The sequence below is a fragment of the Tachypleus tridentatus genome, chromosome 3 (genome assembly GCF_004210375.1).
Source record: "Tachypleus tridentatus isolate NWPU-2018 chromosome 3, ASM421037v1, whole genome shotgun sequence".
NCBI lineage: Eukaryota > Metazoa > Arthropoda > Merostomata > Xiphosura > Limulidae > Tachypleus > Tachypleus tridentatus.
In genome coordinates this window covers 52260872-52287903 of record NC_134827.1, presented here as the reverse complement: position 1 = coordinate 52287903, position 27032 = coordinate 52260872, and the positions used below count along the sequence as shown (strand labels likewise).

Below are 27032 nucleotides of genomic sequence, written 5' to 3'. Positions count from 1 at the left end.
ATAGCTTACGATAAAACTGTTGTTTGACACACAATACTGTTAAGTGTAATAATGTCAGATTAATCAGTAATAACACACAACACTTGGTAACAATGACGAACTTTAATACATTCAGATCACAAATATTTCTGGGTGTATTAATAACTCCACATAACGTAGTTGTGTCTATTAATGACAATAATGACAATATTAACACACATTAATAGACGTCACTAAAGTTTTATAATAATAATAATATTAATAACATACAGCTATGTTTATGGACACAGTATTGTTAAATGTAACATCAGCGATGAAATAACCCTAGTGTCACTTTTTGGAAGCTATCATTTAACTTTATAACTCGGGTGTAATAATATCAGTAAATGCAAATAAAACAATTAAAACACATGTTACTGGACTTACCACAGCCAATTAAAACACACCTTACTGGACTTACCACAGCCAATTATAACACACCTTACGGGACTGACCACAGCCAATTAAAACACACGTTACTGGACTTACCGCAACCAATTAAAACACACCTTACTGGTCTTACCACAGCCAATTAGAACACCTTACTGGACTTACCACAGCCAATTATAACACACCTTACGGGACTGACCACAGCCAATTAAAACACACGTTACTGGACTTACCGCAACCAATTAAAACACACCTTACTGGTCTTACCACAGCCAATTAGAACACCTTACTGGTCTTACCACAGCCAATTAAAACACACCTTACTGGACTTACCACAGCCACTTAAAAAACACCTTACTGGACTTACCATAGCCAATTAAAACACACGTTACTGGTCTTACCACAGCCAATTAGAACACCTTACTGGTCTTACCACAGCCAATTAAAACACACGTTACTGGTCTTACCACAGCCGATTAAAACACCTTACTGGACTTACCACAGCCAATTAAACACTCCTTACTGGACTTACCACAGCCAATTAAAAAACACCTTACTGGACTTACCACAGCCAATTAAAACACACGTTACTGGTCTTACCACAGCCAATTAAAACACCTTACTGGACTTGCTAGAGACATTTATGAATACATGTTACTGGACTTACCACACCCAATTAAAACACACGTTACTGGACTTACTACAGGCAATTAAAACACATGTTACTGGACTTACCACATCCATTAAAAACACATGTTGATAGACTTACTAGAGACAGTTATGAACACATTTTACTGGACTTACTAGAGACAATTATGAACGCATGTTACTGGCCTTACCAGAGGCAGTTATGAACATATGTTACTCGACTTACCACAGTTAATTAAAAACACTCATTAAAACATATGTTACTGGACTTACCACAGCCAGTTAAAACACATGTTACTGGACTCACTGGAGACAATTATGAACGCATGTTGCTGTTCTTACCAGAGACAGTTATGAACACGTTACTCGACTTACCACAGTTAATTAAAAACACTTTATTGGACTAACCACACCCATTAATAACACATGTTACTGGTCTTACCAAAGACAATTAAAACACATGTTACTGGACTTACCACAGCCAATTAAAACACACGTTACTGGACTTACCACAGCCAATTAAAACACACGTTACTGGACTTATCACAGTCAGTTATAAACAAATATTTCTGGACTTACCACACATTAAAAACGCATGTTACTGAACTTACCAGAGACAATTATAAACACGTTACTGGACTTATCAGAGACAATTATAAACGCATGTTCCTGGACTTACCAGAGACAATTATAAACACGTTACTGGACTTACCAGAGACAATTATAAACGCATGTAACTGGACTTACTAGAACCAGCTAAAAACATATGCCACTGTACTTGCAAGAGGTATATAGTTAAAACCGCATAGGCGACAATGATATGGACATTGAACAATAGGTTACCAAGGTTTCGTTAATATTTTTATTTAAATATTCCTATTAAAACTTATTATTCAATTTCGATTGAACTTAAAACCCAACCAAAAACGTATGCCTACATGATAAACTTGTTCGCGTACCTGAAATGTTTGCCCATACAGTCCCAGTAAAAACGTGGTTTCTCTTTAACGTGTAAAATAAATGAATCATAATAGTTTGACAAACATTTCCAAGTACAGTAAATCATCATGTACACTAGTTTCATTAAGATTCTTTATACGAGGTGCAATCAGAAAGTTCTCAGACTTCACTTTTATTCCGAAGAATAATGTACATACATATGTTATCACCTTCAAAGTAATCTTCCCCAGCTGATACACACTTGTTCCAACATTCCTTCTAATTTCGGAAGCAGTGCTGGAAGTCTTTAACTGTTATGCGACTAAGTTCTGTTTTCACACTATTTTGGATGGCTAGAATGTCATGAAATCTCTTTCAACTTAATTTTGATTTTTGGGAAGAGTATAGATCACACGGGACAAGATCGGGAGAAAACAGGATGCGTGGTATCACAGGAATGTTTTCTTCTGCCAAAAATTCTTTAACAGACACAGCAGTGTGTGAAGGTCCATTGTCATGATGAAAAACCAGTGACCGTTCTCCTACAGCTCACGATGGTTTCTTCTAAGTTTCTCCCTCGAGCGAATTAAGACCTCTTTATAAAAGGCCTGGTTAACTGTCTTTTTCTTTCACCTTAGCAACCGTTTCATCAGTGGACGATGTCGACAGTCGCCTAGAACATGGGTCATCTTTGACCGCTTCCCGGCCATCTTGAAAGCACTTTATCCAGTGATAAATGACAGCCTTACTTAAGACAGTTCTTAACATATAAAGGATTTATGTTCCTCCTTTACCATTTTTCGCACAACCTTATGCAAACACGTTGCTCTTATTTCCTGTCCATTTTTATTACGACGGGAGCAAGATACACGTCTGTCTTTAAACACGTTTTCCGTAACACGAGTTTAAGGTCTGAAGAAATGGCTTGTTTGTGTGGTAGATCACTATTTGTACTTTGTACACACTTCAGTGAAGCTCACTGCCTCTGTACTGGCACCTGTAACAGAAAAAGTCTCAGAACTGTTTGTTTGATCATACCTGGTAAACTAAGATAAACGTTGGTCTGCCTCCCTCAATGTGGGTACAAATTATTGTTCGTTAATTTGGTACTGCCTTTAGTGACCACTGTTTGTAAGACATGGCAACCCTGAAGTGTCTGCACGTCCCTTGCCTGTATTCGATCTGAAATACCTTGTCTCAATCTGAAAAACTGGTATTGAGAGCAACTGGTCTAGAAGATCTGGTCTCCAAATAACTGACCAGAAATAATGTTTCATGTACAGTCAACATAACCATACGCTCTATTTGTTTGTATTATTTAGAATTTCGTGCAAAGGTGCATGAGGGTTATTTGCGCTAGCTGCTCCTAATTTAGCAGTGATAGACTAGATGTAAGGAAGCTAGTCATCACCACCCACCGCCAATATTTTAGCTACTCTTTCATCAACGAATAGTGAGATTGACCGTCACCTTATAACGCCTCAAAGGCTGAAAGAGGCGACACAGCCAAACCTTCTTTAGTTCGTATTTGATGATTATGGAAAATGTGGACTTCGACAGTTTGAATATCTTTAATAAATTCATAAGAAATAAAGAGGGAAAGCATTTTGTCGTAAAAGACCACTGTTATGAATGAAAACGTTTTTTTCTCAAAAATAACCTAAATAAGGTAAGTTTCTAAAATTGGATTCTGTTTTCAGATTGTTACTAACTATATGAAAGCTAAATTATTTACTGATTACAAAGAGAAACATGTTAAAGTACCCGGATGTTATTCTATTTTAGATTTAAAAATAGTCGTCAAGATATTCAAGGTTGAAATGAGACTGTTATTTGAGATATGTCTTGCTGACGTAAACTGACCATCCTAAACTACAAAAGCTTTCATTTTAGACCTTACAAAGATTGATGCATCACGTATGTTCATTTCTAAGAATAAAAGACGTCAAATGTTGAAATACTGATTGTTATAAAACGACGTTAGGGATTTCCATGACACTTTTATTACATGCTAATTTAGAATTTTAACGAACAAAGAACTTCTGATAATGATAACAGTAGGAAAGCTTACTGCTCGTCTATGGACAAAGCAATAAAGACATCTAGCAATTCGAGTATTAATAAGAACGAAGACAATGGGATGGAAAAAAATTGTTGTTTACCTTGTCCAAAATGTAATTTTCAGATTCGTGATTTCTAGAGCCAGTTGAAAAGACAGTTTAATTTGGTGTATTTTTCAGTTTTTTGGAGAAACATGATTTAGTGATAGAACAAGGAACATTTAGGTCGATAGAAGAGACTCCTGGTTACTACAAGAAAAGTTCATTGTTTTTTCAGAAGACTCCTGGTTACTACACGAAAAGTTCATGGTTGTTTAGAAGACTCCTGGTTACTACAAGAAAAGTTCATGGTTATTTCAGAAGACTCCTGGTAACTACAAGAAAAGTTCATGGTTATTTCAGAAGACTCGTGGTTATTACAAGAAAAGTTCATGGTTGTTTCAGAAGACTCCTGGTAACTACAAGAAAAGTTCATGGTTGATTTAAAAGACTCCTGGTTACTACAAGAAAAGTTCATGGTTATTTCAGAAGACTCCTGGTAACTACAAGAAAAGTTCATTGTTGATTTAGAAGATACCTGATTACTACAAGAAATGTTCATGGTTGATTGAGAAGACCCCTGGGTACTATAAAAAATGTTCAGATCGATGGAGAAGACTCCTGGTTACTACAAGAAAAGTTCATGATTGTTTGAGCAGACTCCTGGTTACCACAAGAAAAGTTCATTGTTGTCTCAGAAGACTCCTGGTTACTACAAGAAAAGTTCATTGTTGTTTCAGAAGGCTTCTAGTCACTGCAAGAAAAGTTCATGGTTGATGGAGAAGACTCCTGGTTACTACAAGAAAAGTCCATTGTTGTTTCAGAAGACTCCTGGTTACTACAAGAAAAGTTCATCGTTGATGGAGAAGACTCCTGGTTACTACAAGAAAAGTTCATTGATGTTTCAGAAGAATCCTGGTTACTACAAGAAAAGTTCATGGTTATTTCAGAAGTCTCCTGGTAACTACAAGAAAAGTTCATTGTTGATTTAGAAGATACCTGATTACTACAAGAAATGTTCATGGTTGATTGAGAAGACCCCTGGGTACTATAAAAAAATGTTCAGATCGATGGAGAAGACTCCTGGTTACTACAAGAAAAGTTCATTGTTGTCTCAGAAGACTCCTGGTTACTGCAAGAAAAGTTCATGGTTGTTTCAGAAAACTCCTTGTAACTACAAGAAAAGTTCATATTTGATGGTGAAGACACCTGATTACTACAAGAAATGTTCATGGTTGATTGAGAAGACTCCGGGGTACTACAAAAAATGTTCAGATCGATGGAGAAGACTCCTGGTTAATACAAGAAAAGTTCATGATTGTTTGAGCAGACTCCTGGTTACCACAAGAAAAGTTCATTGTTGTCTCAGAAGACTCCTGGTTACTACAAGAAAAGTTCATTGTTGATGGAGAAGACACCTGATTACTGCAAGAAAAGTTCATGGTTGATGGAGAAGACTCCTGGTTACTACAAGAAAAGTTCATGATTGTTTGAGCAGACTCCTGGTTACCACAAGAAAAGTTCATTGTTGTCTCAGAAGACTCCTGGTTACTACAAGAAAAGTTCATTGTTGATGGAGAAGACACCTGATTACTGCAAGAAAAGTTCATGGTTGATGGAGAAGACTCCTGGTTACTACAAGAAAAGTTCATGGTTGTTTCAGAAAACTCATTGTAACAACAAGAAAAGTTCATAGTTGATGGAGAAGACACCTGATTACTGCAAGAAAAGTTCATAGTTGATGGAGAAGACACCTGATTACTACAAGAAAAGTTCATGGTTGATGGATAAGACACCTGATTACTACAAGAAAAGTTCATGGTTGATGGAAAAGACTCCTGGTTACTACAAGAAAAGTTCATGGTTGATGGAGAAGACTCCTGGTTACTACAAGAAAAGTTCATAGTTGATGGAGAAGACTCCTGGTTACTACAAGAAAAGTTCATGGTTGATGGAGAAGGCTCCTGGTTACTAGTTTTCTTTAGTGGTTCCAGAAGAAGCTGGTATGATCGTTATATATATATTTCAATAATGATGTTTTATCGAATGGGTGGTTTTAATTCAAGTAAGGTTGAATTAACCATGTTTACAAGGGCAATAAATTCTTTTGCAAGGAATGTTTTAAATTAAGACTAGACAGTGATGATGATAATATAAATGAAAAAGGTCCGTCTGGAAGTAAGTTTATTATAGGGGAAGAGTATATACGTAGTTACGACGATAGGTTTAATTTTTACTGCTGTAATGCATGAAGTACAAGAAATAAAACAGATTAGTTTTGGGCATTGGAAGGAACAGAGGATTTTCATATAATGGGAATAATTAAAACGTAGTTAAATATAGATGATTTTGACGACAGAAATTTCTTTGTAATACAGGTTTAAACAGTGGCTGCAAGTAAAAAAAAAGAAGTACCATCAGTCTTTAGGTCGTAAGTCAGTATCCATTAAACTCACATGATAAGGATTCATGATTTAGTACCATCAGTCTTTAGGTTGTAAGTCAGTATGCATTAAACCCACATGATAAGGATCCATGATTTAGTACCATCAGTCTTTAGGTTGTAAGTCAGTATGCATTAAACCCACATGATAAGGATCCATGATTTAGTACCATCAGTTTTTAGGTTGTAACCCAGTATACATGATTTAGTACCATCAGTCTTTAGGTTGTAAGTCAGTATACATTAAACCCACATGATAAGGATCCATGATTTAGTACCATCAGTTTTTAGGTTGTAACCCAGTATACATTAAACCCACATGATAAGGATCTATGATTTAGTACCATCAGTTTTAGGTTGTAACTCAGTATACATTAAACCCAGATGATAAGGATCCATGATTTAGTACCATCAGTCTTTAGGTTGTAACCCAGTATGCATTAAACCCACATGATAAGGTTCCATGATTTAGTACCATCAGTCTTTAGGTTGTAACCCAGTATACATTAAACCCACATAATAAGGATCCATGATCTAGTACCATCAGTCTTTAGGTTGTAAGTCAGTATACATTAAACCCACATGATAAGGATCCATGATTTAGTACCATCAGTTTTTAGGTTGTAACCCAGTATACATTAAACCCACATGATAAGGATCTATGATTTAGTACCATCAGTTTTTAGGTTGTAACTCAGTATACATTAAACCCAGATGATAAGGATCCATGATTTAGTACCATCAGTCTTTAGGTTGTAACCCAGTATGCATTAAACCCACATGATAAGGTTCCATGATTTAGTACCATCAGTCTTTAGGTTGTAACCCAGTATACATTAAACCCACATAATAAGGATCCATGATCTAGTACCATTAGTCTTTAGGTTGTAAGTCAGAATTTATTAAACCCACATGATAAGGTTCCATGATTTAGTACCATCAGTCTTTAGGTTGTAACCCAGTATACATTAAACCCACATAATAAGGATCCATGATCTAGTACCATCAGTCTTTAGGTTGTAAGTCAGTATACATTAAACCCACATGATAAGGATCCATAATTTAGTACCATCAGTTTTTAGGTTGTAACCCAGTATACATTAAACCTACATGATAAGGATCCATGATTTAGTACCATCAGTTTTAGGTTGTAACCCAGTATACATTAAACCCACATGATAAGGATCTATGATTTAGTACCATCAGTTTTTAGGTTGTAACTCAGTATACATTAAACCCACATGATAAGGATCCATGATTTAGTACCATCAGTTTTTAGGTTGTAACCCAGTATACATTAAACCCACATGATAAGGATCCATGATTTAGAACCATCAGTCTTTAGGTTGTAACCCAGTATACATTAAACCCACATGACAAGGATCCATGATTTAGTACCATCAGTCTTTAGGTTGTAACCCAGTATACATTAAACCCACATGATAAGGTTCCATGATTTAGTACCATCAGTCTTTAGGTTGTAACCCAGTATGCATTAAACCCACATAATAAGGATCCATGATCTAGTACCATCAGTCTTTAGGTTGTAAGTCAGTATTTATTAAACCCACATGATAAGGATCCATGATTTAGTACCATCAGTCTTTAGGTTGTAAGTCAGTACACATTAAACCCACATGATAAGGATCCATGATTTAGTACCATCAGTTTTTAGGTTGTAACCCAGTATACATTAAACCCACATGATAAGGATCCATGATTTAGTACCATCAGTCTTTAGGTTGTAACTCAGTATACATTAAACCCAGATGATAAGGATCCATGATTTAGTACCATCAGTCTTTAGGTTGTAACCCAGTATACATTAAACCCACATGATAAGGTTCCATGATTTAGTACCATCAGTCTTTAGGTTATAACCCAGTATGCATAAAACCCACATGATAAGTATCCATGATTTAGTACCATCAGTCTTTAGGTTATAACCCAGTATGCATTAAACCCACATGATAAGTATCCATGATTTAGTACCATCAGTCTTTAGGTTATAACCCAGTATGCATTAAACCCACATGATAAGGATCCATGATCTAGTACCATCAGTCTTTAGGTTGTAACTCAGTATACATTAAATCCACATGACAAGGATCCATGATTTAGTACCATCAGTCTTTAGGTTGTAACCCAGTATACATTAAACCCACATGATAAGGTTCCATGATTTAGTACCATCAGTCTTTAGGTTGTAACCCAGTATGCATTAAACCCACATAATAAGGATCCATGATCTAGTACCATCAGTCTTTAGGTTGTAAGTCAGTATTTATTAAACCCACATGATAAGGATCCATGATTTAGTACCATCAGTCTTTAGGTTGTAAGTCAGTACACATTAAACCCACATGATAAGGATCCATGATATAGTACCATCAGTCTTTAGGTTATAACCCAGTATGCATTAAACCGACATGATAAGGATCCATGATCTAGTACCATCAGTCTTTAGGTCGTAAGTCAGTATCCATTAAACTCACATGATAAGGATCCATGATTTAGTACCATCAGTCTTTAGGTTGTAAGTCAGTATGCATTAAACCCACATGATAAGGATCCATGATTTAGTACCATCAGTCTTTAGGTTGTAAGTCAGTATGCATTAAACCCACATGATAAGGATCCATGATTTAGTACCATCAGTTTTTAGGTTGTAACCCAGTATACATGATTTAGTACCATCAGTCTTTAGGTTGTAAGTCAGTATACATTAAACCCACATGATAAGGATCCATGATTTAGTACCATCAGTTTTTAGGTTGTAACCCAGTATACATTAAACCCACATGATAAGGATCTATGATTTAGTACCATCAGTTTTTAGGTTGTAACTCAGTATACATTAAACCCAGATGATAAGGATCCATGATTTAGTACCATCAGTCTTTAGGTTGTAACCCAGTATGCATTAAACCCACATGATAAGGTTCCATGATTTAGTACCATCAGTCTTTAGGTTGTAACCCAGTATACATTAAACCCACATAATAAGGATCCATGATCTAGTACCATCAGTCTTTAGGTTGTAAGTCAGTATACATTAAACCCACATGATAAGGATCCATGATTTAGTACCATCAGTTTTTAGGTTGTAACCCAGTATACATTAAACCCACATGATAAGGATCTATGATTTAGTACCATCAGTTTTTAGGTTGTAACTCAGTATACATTAAACCCAGATGATAAGGATCCATGATTTAGTACCATCAGTCTTTAGGTTGTAACCCAGTATGCATTAAACCCACATGATAAGGTTCCATGATTTAGTACCATCAGTCTTTAGGTTGTAACCCAGTATACATTAAACCCACATAATAAGGATCCATGATCTAGTACCATTAGTCTTTAGGTTGTAAGTCAGAATTTATTAAACCCACATGATAAGGTTCCATGATTTAGTACCATCAGTCTTTAGGTTGTAACTCAGTATACATTAAACCCACATAATAAGGATCCATGATCTAGTACCATCAGTCTTTAGGTTGTAAGTCAGTATACATTAAACCCACATGATAAGGATCCATGATTTAGTACCATCAGTTTTTAGGTTGTAACCCAGTATACATTAAACCCACATGATAAGGATCCATGATTTAGTACCATCAGTTTTTAGGTTGTAACCCAGTATACATTAAACCCACATGATAAGGATCTATGATTTAGTACCATCAGTTTTTAGGTTGTAACTCAGTATACATTAAACCCACATGATAAGGATCCATGATTTAGTACCATCAGTTTTTAGGTTGTAACCCAGTATACATTAAACCCACATGATAAGGATCCATGATTTAGTACCATCAGTCTTTAGGTTGTAACCCAGTATACATTAAACCCACATGACAAGGATCCATGATTTAGTACCATCAGTCTTTAGGTTGTAACCCAGTATACATTAAACCCACATGATAAGGTTCCATGATTTAGTACCATCAGTCTTTAGGTTGTAACCCAGTATGCATTAAACCCACATAATAAGGATCCATGATCTAGTACCATCAGTCTTTAGGTTGTAAGTCAGTATTTATTAAACCCACATGATAAGGATCCATTATTTAGTACCATCAGTCTTATGTTGTAAGTCAGTACACATTAAACCCACATGATAAGGATTCATGATTTAGTACCATCAGTTTTTAGGTTGTAACCCAGTATACATTAAACCCACATGATAAGGATCCATGATTTAGTACCATCAGTCTTTAGGTTATAACTCAGTATACATTAAACCCAGATGATAAGGATCCATGATTTAGTACCATCAGTCTTTAGGTTGTAACCCAGTATACATTAAACCCACATGATAAGGTTCCATGATTTAGTACCATCAGTCTTTAGGTTATAACCCAGTATGCATAAAACCCACATGATAAGTATCCATGATTTAGTACCATCAGTCTTTAGGTTATAACCCAGTATGCATTAAACCCACATGATAAGTATCCATGATTTAGTACCATCAGTCTTTAGGTTATAACCCAGTATGCATTAAACCCACATGATAAGGATCCATGATCTTGTACCATCAGTCTTTAGGTTGTAACTCAGTATACATTAAACCCACATGATAAGGATCTATGATTTAGTACCATCAGTCTTTAGGTTGTATCTCAGTATACATTAAGCCCACATGATAAGGATCCATGACTTAGTACCATCAGTCTTTAGGTTATAACCCAGTATGCATTAAACCGACATGATAAGGATCCATGATCTAGTACCATCAGTCTTTAGGTTGTAACTCAGTATACATTAAATCCACATGACAAGGATCCATGATTTAGTACCATCAGTCTTTAGGTTGTAACCCAGTATACATTAAACCCACATGATAAGGTTCCATGATTTAGTACCATCAGTCTTTAGGTTGTAACCCAGTATGCATTAAACCCACATAATAAGGATCCATGATCTAGTACCATCAGTCTTTAGGTTGTAAGTCAGTATTTATTAAACCCACATGATAAGGATCCATGATTTAGTACCATCAGTCTTTAGGTTGTAAGTCAGTACACATTAAACCCACATGATAAGGATCCATGATTTAGTACCATCAGTTTTTAGGTTGTAACCCAGTATACATTAAACTCACATGATAAGGATCCATGATCTTGTACCATCAGTCTTTAGGTTGTAACTCAGTATACATTAAACCCAGATGATAAGGATCCATGATTTAGTACCATCAGTCTTTAGGTTGTATCTCAGTATACATTAAACCCACATGATAAGGATCCGTGATTTAGTACCATCAGTCTTTAGGTTATAACCCAGTATGCATTAAACCGACATGATAAGTATCCATGATCTAGTACCATCAGTCTTTAGGTTGTAACTCAGTATACATTAAATCCACATGATAAGGATCCATGATTTAGTACCATCAGTCTTTAGGTTGTAACCCAGTATACATTAAACCCACATGATAAGGTTCCATGATTTAGTACCATCAGTCTTTAGGTTGTAACCCAGTATGCATTAAACCCACATAATAAGGATCCATGATCTAGTACCATCAGTCTTTAAGTTGTAAGTCAGTATTTATTAAACCCATATGATAAGGATCCATGATTTAGTACCATCAGTCTTTAGGTTGTAAGTCAGTACACATTAAACCCACATGATAAGGATCCATGATTTAGTACCATCAGTTTTTAGGTTGTAACCCAGTATACATTAAACCCACATGATAAGGATCCACGATTTAGTACCATCAGTCTTTAGGTTGTAACTCAGTATACATTAAACCCAGATGATAAGGATCCATGATTTAGTACCATCAGTCTTTAGGTTGTAACCCAGTATACATTAAACCCAGATGATAAGGATCCATGATCTTGTACCATCAGTCTTTAGGTTGTAACTCAGTATACATTAAACCCACATGATAAGGATCTATGATTTAGTACCATCAGTCTTTAGGTTGTATCTCAGTATACAATAAACCCACATGATAAGGATCCATGATTTAGTACCATCAGTCTTTAGGTTATAACCCAGTATGCATTAAACCGACATGATAAGGATCCATGATCTAGTACCATCAGTCTTTAGTTTGTAACTCAGTATACATTAAATCCACATGATAAGGATCCATGATTTAGTACCATCAGTCTTTAGGTTATAACCCAGTATACATTAAGCCCACATGATAAGGATCCATGATTTAGTACCATCAGTCTTTAGGTTGTAACTCAGTATACATTAAACCCACATGATAAGCATCACTGATTTAGTACCATCAGTCTTTAGGTTGTAACTCAGTATACATTAAACCCACATGATAAGGATCCATGATTCAGTACCATCAATCTTTAGGTTGTAACTCAGTATACAGTAAATCCACATGATAAGGATCCATGATTTATTGCCTACAATGAAAACAGTACCGTTTCTCATGCGTGTGAAACCACGTGTAACAGAACGTTTTGCTGAGACAAGTCAAGATGTTTCAGCCAAGCGAAAAAGTGCTTATCCATGTTTTTTAGGACCCTCATTATAGAGTGAAATGGTTGTGCCTAATCATCGGTTTGTAAGAAATGCAGAAATTATCCTTTATCGTGTGGAACTCGACGAACATTATGAAGCAGCGCCGCGGGCTAAGGGTCATCACTGACGTCACTGTTCAGCTTCGAGCTCTCTTCCGGCGACACTTGCAGGTTAATTGTGAATTTCCTTCTTCCTAAAAGGAGTAAAATGTTTCTGAACTACTGAACATTTACAGTTGGTACGTAAAACATATTTTAACAAGTGTTTATATATTGGGTTATGTTGTATATATTTGATTTGTTTTCAGTTTCATTCAAAATTATACGAGGGCTATCTTCGCTCACCGTCCTCAATTTAACAGTGTAAGACTAGAGGGAAGACAGCTACCATCACCTGCAGTCAACTCTTGGGCTACTATTTCACCAGCGTATAGTAGGATTGACCGTAACATTATGTCGCCTCCACGGCTCAAATGAAAAGGTGAACATCTTTGGTGGAAACAGGAGTCGAACGTACGATCCTCGCATTGCGAGTCAAGCACCCAAATCCCCGGGCAATACTGGGCCATAAACATTTCAAACAGTTATTAACACTGTTAAGTATCTGTTAGCTCATGTTGTGTACATTTCAAACAGTTATTAACTGCGAATATGTTACACTGTTAACTATCTGTTAGCTCATGTTGTGTACATTTGAAACAGTTATTAACTGCTAAGATGTTACACTGTTAAGTATCTGTTAGCTCACGTTGTGTACATTTCAAACAGTTATTAACTGCGAAGATGTTACACTGTTAACTATCTGTTAGCTCATGTTGTGTACATTTGAAACAGTTATTAACTGCGAAGATGTTACACTGTTAACTATCTGTTAGCTCATGTTGTGTACATTTGAAACAGTTATTAACTGCGAAGATGTTACACTGTTAACTATCTGTTAGCTCATGTTGTGTACATTTCAAACAGTTATTAACTGCAAATATTTTTACTGCTAATTATTTAATAATAAATATAATTTCTATGTTTGAAGAGTGATTACTTTTACAAAATACATGCCATCTACTTCGATGTAACCTTTATTCAACACAGAATCTATTAATTATATCTTCTTGTTTGATCTACACCTGTACTCATTTATTCTCGTTCATTGTTATTGATTTAGGCATAGGAGCTACTATTTTTACTCTACTAAACCTGTCGTGTTTGTTACTACAAAGTTTCATATTGATTCTTGTGATGTGATGGACAACCCCGCAGTTCTGTTAACAATATTTTTAATATTTAATTTGGTTTTTGTTTCTATGACATCTCTTTCCCTTTCTGATCATACATGAAGTATATGGTGTTTTTTGTTTGTGAATTTACCTTAACCCAACATTTTCTCCTTATATAGCAGGTTATAAACTGGAACTTTAAGCCAGTCTTGGCTCCATGATTAGGGTTAGAGAAAAAGTCGGTTAGAAAAAAAAAAAGAAAAGAAAATTCTTTGATAAGAGGACTTACTTTGTCTTGCAGCTAGGAGTCGCTTTAGGTAATCGCTAGCTCGCTCTTGTGTTCGATAAGAGAGCAAAAAAACAACTATGAACTGTCACCAAGAAAATTGATGGACTATTTTAGCCGATAGGATCTGTAAAATAACAAATAAAAAATCCAGTTACTAAAAAACACCAAACTGTAGAAAAACGAGATTTTGTTACAAACATTTTAAAAATGATATCTTTCCGATAATATTCTGAAACAGAATATTTTTAGTAGTGATTAAAGAAAGCTGTAAAAACCACAAACACTTTTGTCTTTTCTGTACTAAGCCTTATATTACTCCAGAGGGCGGACGTTCTTTTAAATCTCCTTGTGTTGATATTTTGGTTCAGCATGGTTTGGTGGTTAGAGCGCTCGACTCGTAATCTGAGGGTCGCGAGTTCGAATCCCCGTCACACCAAAGATGCTCGTCCTTTCAACCGTGGGGACGTTATAACGTGACGGTCAATCCCACTATTCGTTGGTAAAAGAGTAGCCCAAGAGTTGGCGGTTGGTGGTGATGACTAGCTGCCTTCCCTCTAGTCTTATAATGCTAAATTAGGGACAGCTAACGCAAATAGCCCTCGTGTAGCTTTACGCGAAATAAAAACAAACAAACAAGCTTTGCACGAAATTTAGAAACAAACAAACAAACATAATGTCCACCAGAGTGCTGTTTATTACTCGCACAAAACTGCATTGCAAGATTCGAAACCCGAACTTTTGGGATTTATAACTGGGTTTTGTGCATCACGTAAATTAATCCTTTGAAAAATAATAAAACCGACTTATATTTTAACACCAAAACATGAAACATGACAAAAAAGCCTTTCAAAAGCACCATGGTTATGTTTTAATTTTTGTTCTTCTTTATGGTACAGTATTGTAACATAAATAAATATTCTCGGACATATGTATGTTTAATTTGAATATCTTAAGCTTTTATTAATGCAAACATTTTCTTTGTCCTTATCAAGATATTATGGTCCCCCGCTGCTACAGGGGTAAGTCTACGTGTTTACAATGCTAAGATCAGGGGTTCAATTCCCCTCGGTGGATTCAACATATAGTCCAATGTGGCTTTGCTATAAGAAAACACACAAGATATTATGTATATTACTCGTGTCTGTTTACTCTAGGTAAGTAGATTGTTATCCCTTCTTTCATGTGCTGTGGTGAGACATGTAAAACTGCATACAAATGACACAAAATGGATACAGAACTTTATTAAAACCTTTGAATATGCTTTGTTAGGGTCCAGTAAATCAACTGAAGTGTTTTGGTGTTTGAACCGATAACTTCAAGAAAAATGAAACACGATTGACTAATTTGAATAAGAATGGTAGCGCCACCTAGTGAACAGATTTTCCGGGTAATAATTCACTATTATATTTCATTTGTTCCTGTTCTTACTACCAAAGATAAAACAAAACATGCAATTGAGTTCGCTTCTTTACGTTTAGTACAATCAAAGTGGTTACCAATCAATCAAGTCATATCTTTTTAAACAACAACTGTAACAGAATGTATGAGTGGAAAGTTTTCTTAACCAATACGCTGTCAGTAAATAGGTTTCCGGTACGAAGAGCGCGTAATGACATTTCATTGGACTGCGACATTTGATGAAAAGAGAAATATTTGGGTGATTGAAACTAGTATAAAAACACTTCCGGTCTGTCATCTTCTTGTCGTAAATGGAACTGTGGTTAAGTAAGATCTATCGAACTGAGCCCTACACGCACTTACAACTGCTCCCGAATCTAAGATCTTGTAAATATATGAACAACGAGTAATCCAAAACAGCAGATGTGCGTTCCCGTGAATCACAATTGATGTAAGGTCCAAGGTTGGAGGTTTTACTGGATGGATGGAAGAGACGTTGATGTATTCTATAGTTACTCCTCAAGTTTCTCAACGAGATAAGATTTACATTTTCTCCTTAAAATTGTTAAGTGTGTACTTTGAATTTTTAACAGTCTAGATTCACACCTCACGAATATGTATATTTGTCTCGTTAAACAAAGGACTGACAGAGTCATTACATTTGGTACGACTATAATAACTTCCATGTTTCAAAACCAATCGAACACCAGAAGGGGGATTAGACTGTTCAGGCAAGGAAAAGATGGTCTAAAAATATTTCTCGCTGGTTAAGTTAATGATAGGTTGGTGTAAGGGATAGTTTTTTGTCTGTTGAGGCTACAAGTGAAGTCATCATCTGTCAGTTGACAGTGTGGTTGGGACCTCGTGCCAGGCTGTTTGTTGGTGTAATTGCTGGGGCTTGGAAGCTCCATTAGGAAAAGTGCAGAAAATATTTATCTCGTCTTTACGACCGTCATTAACCCAACATTAACGCACTTAAGGGCCCGTGTTTTTTTTTTCTTCTGGAATTCCGAAAATTATTCCATGCGATGGTGGAACCCCTGTCGGTACGTTAGACACCAGGAATTAAACATGATGGTTTGAACTAAAATTTCAATTTGGTTTGTAGTCAGAAGGTAAACCATCTGACACGACAAGAGCCAGAGGCATCACTTAGTAGTCGATAACATTTTCGTTTCTTTACCCTCCCTTTCTATAAGGTAGGCGGAGACAGAAATGGCATTACAAGCGGAAAGACGGTGATTATGGTTCTTCCAGTAACGTGGACTTCACTTAACGCACGCTTTCCAAGGATAATACGTTCTAGATTAAGTCTTCATACTTTGAAGTATTCCCGCTATATTGTTTATGGCGATATTAGAGCCGAGAAATTACGAGTCATGGCCACGACAGGTTCACTTTCAACCTATGAGGGTGATTTAATGTTATGAGTCGTAAGAAAGCCATAGTTTAATGGTCGAAGGACAATCTTTTATCCATTATACTATCGCAAACAATGTTCTAACTATCTTAAATAATTCTCGTCATGTGTCCCAATTTCTTCAATTGCAGATATAAATTTCTTAATAGATAGAACATTAGTAAATTCATCAACTTATTAATTAACACGTTAGCTAAGAATAGTAGTCGCATATGGCAAGGTTTTTATCTTAACTGCTATAGTTTTGTACCAGTAATGTACAGGTTTCAATGCCTTTATTTTAATTTTTATATTTTTGTACCAGTAATGTATAAGTTTCAGTATGTCTGTATTTCAACTTTTATATTTTTGTACCAGTAATGTACACGTTTCAGTATGAATGTCTGTATTTTAACTGTTATATTTTTGTACCAGTAATGTATAAGTTTCAGTATGAATGTCTGTATTTTAACTGTTATATTTTTGTACCAGTAATGTATAAGTTTCAGTATGAATGTTTTTATTTTAACTGTTATATTTTTGTACCAGTAATGTATAAGTTTCAGTATGAATGTTTTTATTTTAACTGTTATATTTTTGTACCAGTAATGTATAAATTTCAGTATGAATGTTTTTATTTTAACTGTTATATTTTTGTACCAGTAATGTATAAGTTTCAGTATGAATGTTTTTATTTTAACTGTTATATTTTTGTACCAGTAATGTACAAGTTTCAGTATGAATTTTTTTATTTTAAATTTTATATTTTTGTACCAGTAATGGTACAAAATGTTTCAGTATGAATGTTTTTATTTCAAATTTTATATTTTTGTACCAGTTAATGTATAAGTTTCAGTATGAATGTTTTTATTTCAAATTTTATATTTTTGTACCAGTTAATGTATAAGTTTCAGTATGAATGTTTTTATTTCAAATTGTATATTTTTGTACCAGTAATGGTACAAAATGTTTCAGTATGAATGTTTTTATTTCAAATTTTATATTTTTGTACCAGTAATGGTACAAAATGTTTCAGTATGAATGTTTTTATTTCAAATTTTATATTTTTGTACCAGTAATGTATAAGTTTCAGTATGAATGTTTTTATATTTTTGTACCAGTTTATAACTATGTTATATTTTATTTTTGTACCAGTAATGGTACAAAATGTTTCAGTATGAATGTTTTTATTTCAAATTTTATATTTTTGTACCAGTAATGTATAAGTTTCAGTATGAATGTCTATGACATAAGTTCGTTCACAAAGTTTCTTCTTTTTCCAAACTCTATTTATAGTTCAATCTCTATTTAGTTTACATAAAGACAAAACAAACAAAGCCTACAGGGTTTTTATTTATTAAAACAAAACAAACAAAGCCTACAGGGTTTTTATTTATTAAAATAAAACAAACAAAGCTACAGGGTTTTTATTTATTAACTTATTCTGAGCAAAAGAATTTTGAAGGCAAAATTTGTGGTATAAAGAAATGTGTTAGTCGACGAAAGGATTTTTTTTTTGGTTTGTTTTTGAATTTCGCGCAAAGCTTCATGAAGGCTATCTGCACTAGCCGTCCCTACTTTTGCAGTGTAGGACTATAGGGAAAGCAACTAGTCATCACCCCCACCGCCAACTTTTGGGCTACTCTTTTACCAACGAATAGTGGGATTGATCGTCACATTATAACACCCCTACGGCTGAAAGGGCGAGCATGATTGATGTGACAGGGATTCGAATCCGCGACCCTCATATTACGAGTCGAATGCCTTAACCACCGGGCCATGCCGAGCCTCGTCGAAAGGTGTTTCAATATTGCGTTATAAGCTTTTTTTATTCGTCGTATCTTAACAGTATTAATTATGATGTGGCTTACTGGATGTTTATTGATGTCTGGAATGGTAAGATGTCAGACAGCTAATTTCTTATGTTCATAATAACACGAGAAATTTCTGACCGTTATAATTATCTTCCTTTTAAATAGCAAACACTTAGAAGTTTATATAGGTCATAAATCACCACTTAAGATCAAGTAAGTTGTCTTGGAATTTGTTGTATTTGAATTTTTAATGCTTGAGCAAAAAGTTTCACGTAACGTGTGATTATTCAATGTTTATTTGGAATTCATAAAAAAAATCTTAACTTCCGTCCCGTGTTTTTAAATGATGCGCTTTGTTATTCTAAATGAAATGATTTATGATTTTATAATCATGAGTATGTTATAAACTCTAATTTTGTCTCGGACACTGGACGCAAGTGTCAAACAACTTCCTGTTGAGGTAACGTTTTACTGGATAGTTACTTTAACTATTGTGGGTTTCAAAGTCACCCCTGTAATGTCAATAAGAATTGGTATAGGGCTATACACAAACAGAATACAAACAATGTCCACCCACTTTGTTGGATACACCGAAAATCTTACGTTTAATCAGTACAATATCGCTATGTATTGTCGCTACATTGACGACATACTAAAGGATTGAATCTGTGCCTAAATAAGATTGAGAAACTTTTCTATACTTTGTTTCTATTCTCCATCCTATTGAGAATTTACTTGTGAAATATCCAACACATACATATATACATACAAGATGACCATTTGACCACTAGAGTACATTACAAAAAACACATTCACACACGTACAATAACAATAGTCAACAGCGTACTCACAGTTTCTATGATTACACAAACTACGTAATGATAATAAAGATTACAAATACATGTCAAATTTAAAGACAACGTAGTTTAATGAAGTTACTTCACTTAACCCTACTAAGACACACCGATCGTATTGAACTTGTGTTAACATATCATCAGACCAACAAGAAGATATTTTACTAAACATTTACACAACACTTACTGAATACTTCACCAATAAACCTCTTTTCAAGGACTCACCCCTCGTTACAGACATGACAAGAAACCTAAATAAATCATAGTGGACAGTAACCTTAAACCAAACAATGCTCCTAACACTGCACACACTCGTATATTGAGAAAGAAGACAACTTTTGACATAAGACAGCCCAATATGTACCACTGAATCTGTAAGATTCAATAGTTTATACATTGGACAAACAGGTTGCCAACTGAGCACGAGAACATATAAACCAAATTAAACTACAGAACCAAACACACAAGGATTTTACCATCAACAACCATATACGAGGACTTTTCGATTTTTGAGTAGTCCGACAGATATTCACAAAAGAGAATCACTTGGAAGGATGTTAGGCTGCATTCTGGAAACCTGGTGGTTTAAATGAACGTTTTTCTCACCTTTAATTTATAGTTTTCCGTCTCTTGTTTTAGTTTAATTGCCATCAGTTTTATCTTTCCAATATTTGTTATGCAACAGATCTAATTTTGCTTAACATTTTTACGTTGAACATTCAAAATACCAGACACGCAATTTCTTTCAATTCTGCGCATGCGCCTTTCTTGTAAACTAAAGGATCTGAGTAGGAGTGCTAGTTCGAAACTTCATCCTTTAATAAGTAATTGTTCAACCTATTATCGAGTTTTATTTGCGTTGTTAATGCCCTTTTAACTATATTTGTCTATCATTTATTATATATAGTGAGATACGTTTCTTGCCTTCGTTCACTCGCGACTGAAGAAAGCTGCTACACACGTTAGTAAGTTTGAGGTACTCATTAATTTCTTTTTTAAATTTCGCGCAAAGCTACTCAAAGGCTATCTGCGTTAGCCGTCCATAATTTTGCAGTGTAACACTTGAGGTATGGCAGTTAGTCATCACCGCTAACTCTTGGGCTACTCTTTTACCCACGAATAGTGGGATTAACAGTCACATTATAACGCCCCCACGGTTGAAAAGGCGAGCATGTTTGGTGCGACGGGGATTCGAACCCGCGATCCTCAAATTAGGAGTCGAACGCTTAAACCCACCTGGCCATGCAGGGCCGTTTTATTCGTTAATGAAAACTTGTATATTTGGTATCGAAACTGGATTTTTTTTTTTTTTTTTTGCATTATAAGCCTTCAAACTCACCACTAAACCAATGAATAGATGTTAAAGTATAAGTAGACATATACCAGAGAATTTAACCAAGCTGTTATTTAGAACCTAAACTGTTGTAATAAATTGGTTGTTAGTATAATTGGTATGAGAATTGCCCGAAACAAAATAAATACTAATGTTGTTGTTGTTTTAAATTAAGCACAAAGCTACACAATGGGCTATCTGTGCTCTGCCCACCACATGTATCGAAACCCGCTGTTTAGCACACAATAAATACGTATAGCTAAATAAAGCAGTCATGATTCAGCAGCCAATTTATTTTGAAACAATCCAGTTAGTAACACTTTACTGTACGTTTTATTGAAATATTTATTTTGGAGACATCTTATAACAATTGTAAGAATAACCAACAATCCTTATTTTTCGTCAAAATTTTATTTTTTTACCATTTATTTGTTCAGTTTTAATATGTCCAGAATAGACTCATCTATAAGCTATCAGTATAGATATATCACTGAAAACTATAACTTTTACAAAAAATTAAAACCACAATAAGAAATTTTTAAAATGTAATCCTTACAAATGTGTTTATAAAACTGCGGAAATAAATATTAAATTTTATAAATTTGTGGTTTTAATTAGAAGAATCCTTACTTCATTTTAAAACTAATGATCTCTAATGCTCTTGTTTCTTTATTTTGATGTTGTTCCTATATAAACTATATATTTTAACTTTAGAAACTGTCGTGTCTATCTATCGAGGCTCTCCATGGCCAGATTTTAAAGGTGCTGGATTTGTAATCTGAGGGACGCGGTTTCGAATCCCTGTCACACCAAACATGCTCTCCCTTTCCGCCGTGGGGGCGTCATAATGTTCGGTCAATCCCACTATTCGTTTGTAAAAAGAGTAGCACGAGAGTTGGCAGTGGGTGGTGATGACTAGCTGCCTTCCCTCTAATCTTACACTGCGAAATTAGGAACGACTAGCGCAAATAGCCCTGGTGTAGCTTTGCACGAAATTTAAAAAAAAATCAAACTATCCATTGATATTTAGCGCCATCTGTTTGTTTGAATTGGGTTTAAAAGATATTTAAGTACGTGCATGATATATTTACCGTTTATAAAAAAAAATAAAAAATATACGTATATTTATCAGAATATTAAAAGCGAATATCCGTAGACTAGTCAATTAATCTGAAGAAATCTTGATACGATAGCCCAAGCCTTTTAAGGACTAGCCCCGCTGACGTGACAAGGCAGGTAGGTAGTAGACGAAAAGTGCTATGTTTTAGAATTTTTAAAAAAGTTATACAGGAAACGTTCTGTTGTGTCATTAGTGTATACGTTCGTAATATATCGTAACCATTACTTTAAATGGTCATTTGTTTTGTTTTTTTCTCTTAGTAATTCATTAGGGTGAATTCTTTGGAAACGCCGTCCATCCGTTTTATTATTTACTACCGATGCATAAGGTACTTAATAATAGTCTATTCGACACTTAGGCGAGTTCAATGGGGTGTTCATAAGTACAATTTTATTAATTAAACAGAATTGGAAAAACGAGGTATACAACAATGGAGTGTGGTACAATGGATATTTTATTCCACATTTATACATATTCAATTGCGCTGTTACTTAGCACGGCTCAATATTGGCGTCATTAGTGGCTGGAAGAATGCCCCCTCACTCAAATTCTACTTCAAACTATGACAACGTAGACGTCGCGTTTCCATTGGTTATTTAAGGTTCATAAAGTTGTCATATCCGGTATCTCTGTGTTACAGACAATGTTATTCAATAATCACCCTGTCTAAATTAGTATGAAAAACCTCAAATATTCTTATTCTATTTAATTATGCAAGTTGTTCAATAGTTTCTCAACTATTTGTTTGAGATTACAGGATAATTAATGTGGAACAGGTAGATATTTCCACTAGGCTCAACGCATTCATGTTATTAAAAATAAAAATTATTACTGTTGAACTTGTAAGTTTCGAGCAGATATCAATTGTGTTAGAGAAAAGTTAGGTCAGCCTTACAAACGTAAACACGAGTTTTAACCTATTTATCTAAATCATATAATTTGAAACAATTACTAGTAACTTAATAAAATAAACAGAACGTTTTTGACCACTTACCTTATTATCTTTCAAAGAGAATTTAATCCATATTGATTCATGGTCAGGTTAATCTTACCATGACCTTTGCATTACCCCTTTTAAGAAAAGGACACGGTTTGGCTATCTGCAAGTTTCGGAGGAATTTTTGTGTGTTTGTGATCAACCAATATATTACGAACTTAAAATACAGGTTATGAGTCATCAAATGTATTTTATATTTTATCAGTTGTAAAAGTTATTTTAGTATTTTAATTCATCAAGAGTTTGTTTTTATCAGTTTCTGTTTAATTAATATCCAAAAGTGTTTGTGCGAAAATAGTACAAAAGAATTATTGTTATTGAACGCGTTTAAACAACCAATCAAATAACAGTATATAAATAAAAAACAAAACAAAAGGCAGACGATATTTATTTCCAAGAAATACGTTCGTTATAATACAGATAAAATTACGTTATTAAACCTTCCTCTTGAAATATTTGGGTAAGTTTTGAAGGGAATTATGCTAAATTTAAAAATTATATATGAAGTTTTCAGGTTATTAAGATAAACTTAACGTTAAATTTAAGTTAATTACGTGAATAATGGCATAATACACTACTAACAATTTAGACTAATACTTCTCACAGATGCATTCACAAGGCGTAAAGTGGATGATTGAGTTTCGTATTTATTCAAATACCTTAAACAGTTTTGTGGCTAAATATGTATTATTTGTATAACGTTATCCGTGGCAGATCAAAGAGACCTAAAAACATCATATTTACGTTAATTTTAGTCTTAACTGAATTTAATCACACACTTAAGTTAGGCCTTGTTTAAAAAGTTAAAAATCACTTTTTTTTTTATTGTACAACAATAGGACTTTTAAGGTTCAGTGACTTAACATAGCGTTGGTAACTTTTGCATTGCAATTTATATTGAACTGTACGCCATTAAGTGTAGGCATATTAATGTGATACGACGCTGGTCAATCGTGGTTTAAACTATTACAACTAAAAGTTGTAATGTATAAGCATAAGTCTTTTCAGTTCTGTAAAATGTTGGGATCATAAACTATTATTATTTAAACAGTCATTCAGCACACATTTGTTTGTTTTTGTAGTTTTTCTTGAACTAAATTTTGTACGAGTTTATGTATTTTGCAGATTGGATTATCAGTGTTTTTCATGTCTCCAAATTGCGTGTTTTTGATAATTTAATAGTATTGGCAGTCAACATATTAACATTTAGTCGTATAGTTGTTTCAAATTAACTGGAAGCTTTTCTTAAATGCGTTATATTTCGAAATTTAGAGTGGAATATTTGTGTGTTTGTTTTAACATTATTTAAGTATATGATTACACGAAATAAACAATTGTAGAATAAATTAAACAAGTGAAATGGCTTTGTATTGTAACACAACTTAAAATGTTTGACCATTGCTTGTGTATTTAGTAATTACAAAACTGAATAGTTGAACAACCTTATGAAAACTAAGAAACCGTTTTGTTTTTTTCGGTGTTATAAAAGCTATAAACGATTATAGGGTAAATAGCCCTTGAATGAAAACTAAGAACTATAAATATTTGAAAACTAGCTTTTGGTGATTTCAAAACTCCAAAGGTTATTTATTGATGTTAAAGTTACAAATAACATCATAAGTTCTTTTTTCTTTATTTATTGTTAAACACAAAACCCTACAACGTGCTATTTGTCCTCTTCCCACCGTGGGTGTTAAAACCCAATTTTTTAAGCCATCAGACTCACCAATGGTTAATTTAGGATATTCAATCTAGAAATGATTAAATACAGTCAGTCAAAAAGTGAAACACAATATGCAAAGAAAGAAACTATTCCGCAAATTTAGTGACCATTGATTGAGAAGATAAGAGCGTACAATGGTATTGTTTGTACACCTGTGGTTTCTATATTATTATTTATATGGTTAGGTGTGTTTGCTTCTATTATCGGAAGGTAAAGGTATGTTAGATGTCATGTTATATAGTATTTCCTGTTTAATAGCATGAACTTAAACCTGGTTCAGGTTAATTAAACCTTCCCAACTTCAATAAAAGGACAGACATAACACAGCTGTGTAAAACTATGTGGGTTGTAGGTGGGAGACCACACATAATACGCTTGCATTTTTTCTAGTTCTTGTTATCGTGTCTTTTATAACATTAACAGATGGCGGTTTATTATAAGTGTTAAACAGAGCTACGTTAATTTGGAACTTTTTATCATAGTTTTGATCAAATTTCAGAAATCTGGTGTCTAAATAATAAAAGTTTTAGTACCCATACCAACCGTCTAGAGATACATTTTCATTTCAAGTGGGTTTCTCGTAATCACGAAACCCGCTATCTGTTGTTTTTATCGTGACAGTTGTTTTGTTAAACTTAATGTTATTCTTAAAAAGGCCGCATCGGCTATAAAAGAAATCAGAAAATAGAGGGAAGGCGAACATTCATCAATGAAACCTTTTTATGGTATCAAGGGTCACCACCACTCCTAAATACCATAAAAAAAAAGATCTTCAGACCTTTATAAAAACAGAATGTTGAAAGGTTAACGTGATGGGTGACTTGAAGCCAGAACTTCCTTTGGTCTAAATATACACTGCTGGCCAAAATCTTAAGGCCAAAGAACATAAAGAAAAAATTATGCATTTTGCGTTGTTAGATTCAACCATTTATTTGAGTAGAGCTTCGAAAGATGAAAATAAGAAAAGGGGAAAATAAAAATAAAAAAAACTTTTTTATCATTTAATAGGTAAAATGTGAACACTATGAAATTAGCCTAAATACTAGTTGGTCAAATGTTTAAGACCATACTGAAACGAAGCGTTAATCGGTAAACGCGTAACGAAATTTAATCATTTGTGTTCAAGCATTAATGTTGTCAACATCTCCCACTGACATCTCCTGTGTTGCATTGGGTAAAAACATGGCAAAAGCTAAAAAGTTGACAGAGTTTGAACGTGGAAGAATTGTCGAGCTGCAAAAGCAAGGTTTCTCTCAACGTGCCATCGCTGGTGAGATTGGGCGTAGTAAAACTGCTGTTGCAAATTCTTAAAAGACCCTGAGGGATACGGAACGAGAATTTCAAGTGATCGGCCCAAGAAAATTTCGCCAGCCGATCGTCGAACCAAATTAAGGCCCTTACGGACGCAGAATGCAGCTCAAGAACAATAAGACGGAATCTACGAGAGAAAGGCTTTAAAAACCGTAAATGTCTTCAAAGGCCACGCCTCCTTCCACACCACGAAACAACTCGGCTAAACTTTGCTGAGAAGCACCAAACATGGGACGTAGAAAAGTGGAAGAAGGTTTTGTTCTCTGATGAGAAAAAATGTAACCTGGATGGTCCAGATGGCTTCCAACATTACTGGCACGATAAGGATATCCCACCGGAGACATTTTCTACACGACACAGTGGAGGAGGTTCTTTCATGATCTGGGGTGCTTTCTCCTTCCATGAAACAATGAAGCTTCAGGTTACACAGGGGCGTCAAACAGCAACTGGCTACATCCTTATTGACTGAAGGCCCTCGCTTGTGTGGAAATGACTGGATCTTGCAGCAGGACAACGTTGCAATCCACAATGCCCGCA

General features: G+C 34.7%; 1 protein-coding gene across 4 annotated transcripts; it reads right to left on the bottom strand.

Annotated features, from left to right (window-relative positions):
- Positions 1-89: 89 nt before the first annotated feature.
- On the bottom strand, positions 90-23709 carry LOC143246838 (uncharacterized). Of its 4 annotated transcripts, none has more exons than XR_013026190.1 (3): positions 23459-23695; positions 14547-14670; positions 90-2992 (listed from the first exon to the last, which is right to left on the bottom strand). XR_013026190.1 is itself a non-coding variant. In XM_076494032.1 (3 exons), the coding sequence occupies exon 1, from the start codon at positions 6038-6040 to the stop codon at positions 5366-5368; it is 675 nt and encodes a 224-aa protein (XP_076350147.1). In that variant the 5' UTR covers positions 6041-6785; the 3' UTR covers positions 90-1026; positions 1551-2992; positions 4158-5365. The 4 variants fall into 4 exon arrangements, 2 of the variants coding, with proteins under 2 accessions (XP_076350147.1, XP_076350146.1); XM_076494032.1 differs by lacking the exons at positions 14547-14670; positions 23459-23695 and adding an exon at positions 4158-6785 and having other exon boundaries at positions 90-1026; positions 1551-2992; XR_013026191.1 differs by lacking the exon at positions 90-2992 and adding an exon at positions 11061-13237 and having other exon boundaries at positions 23459-23709.
- Positions 23710-27032: the final 3323 nt, after the last annotated feature.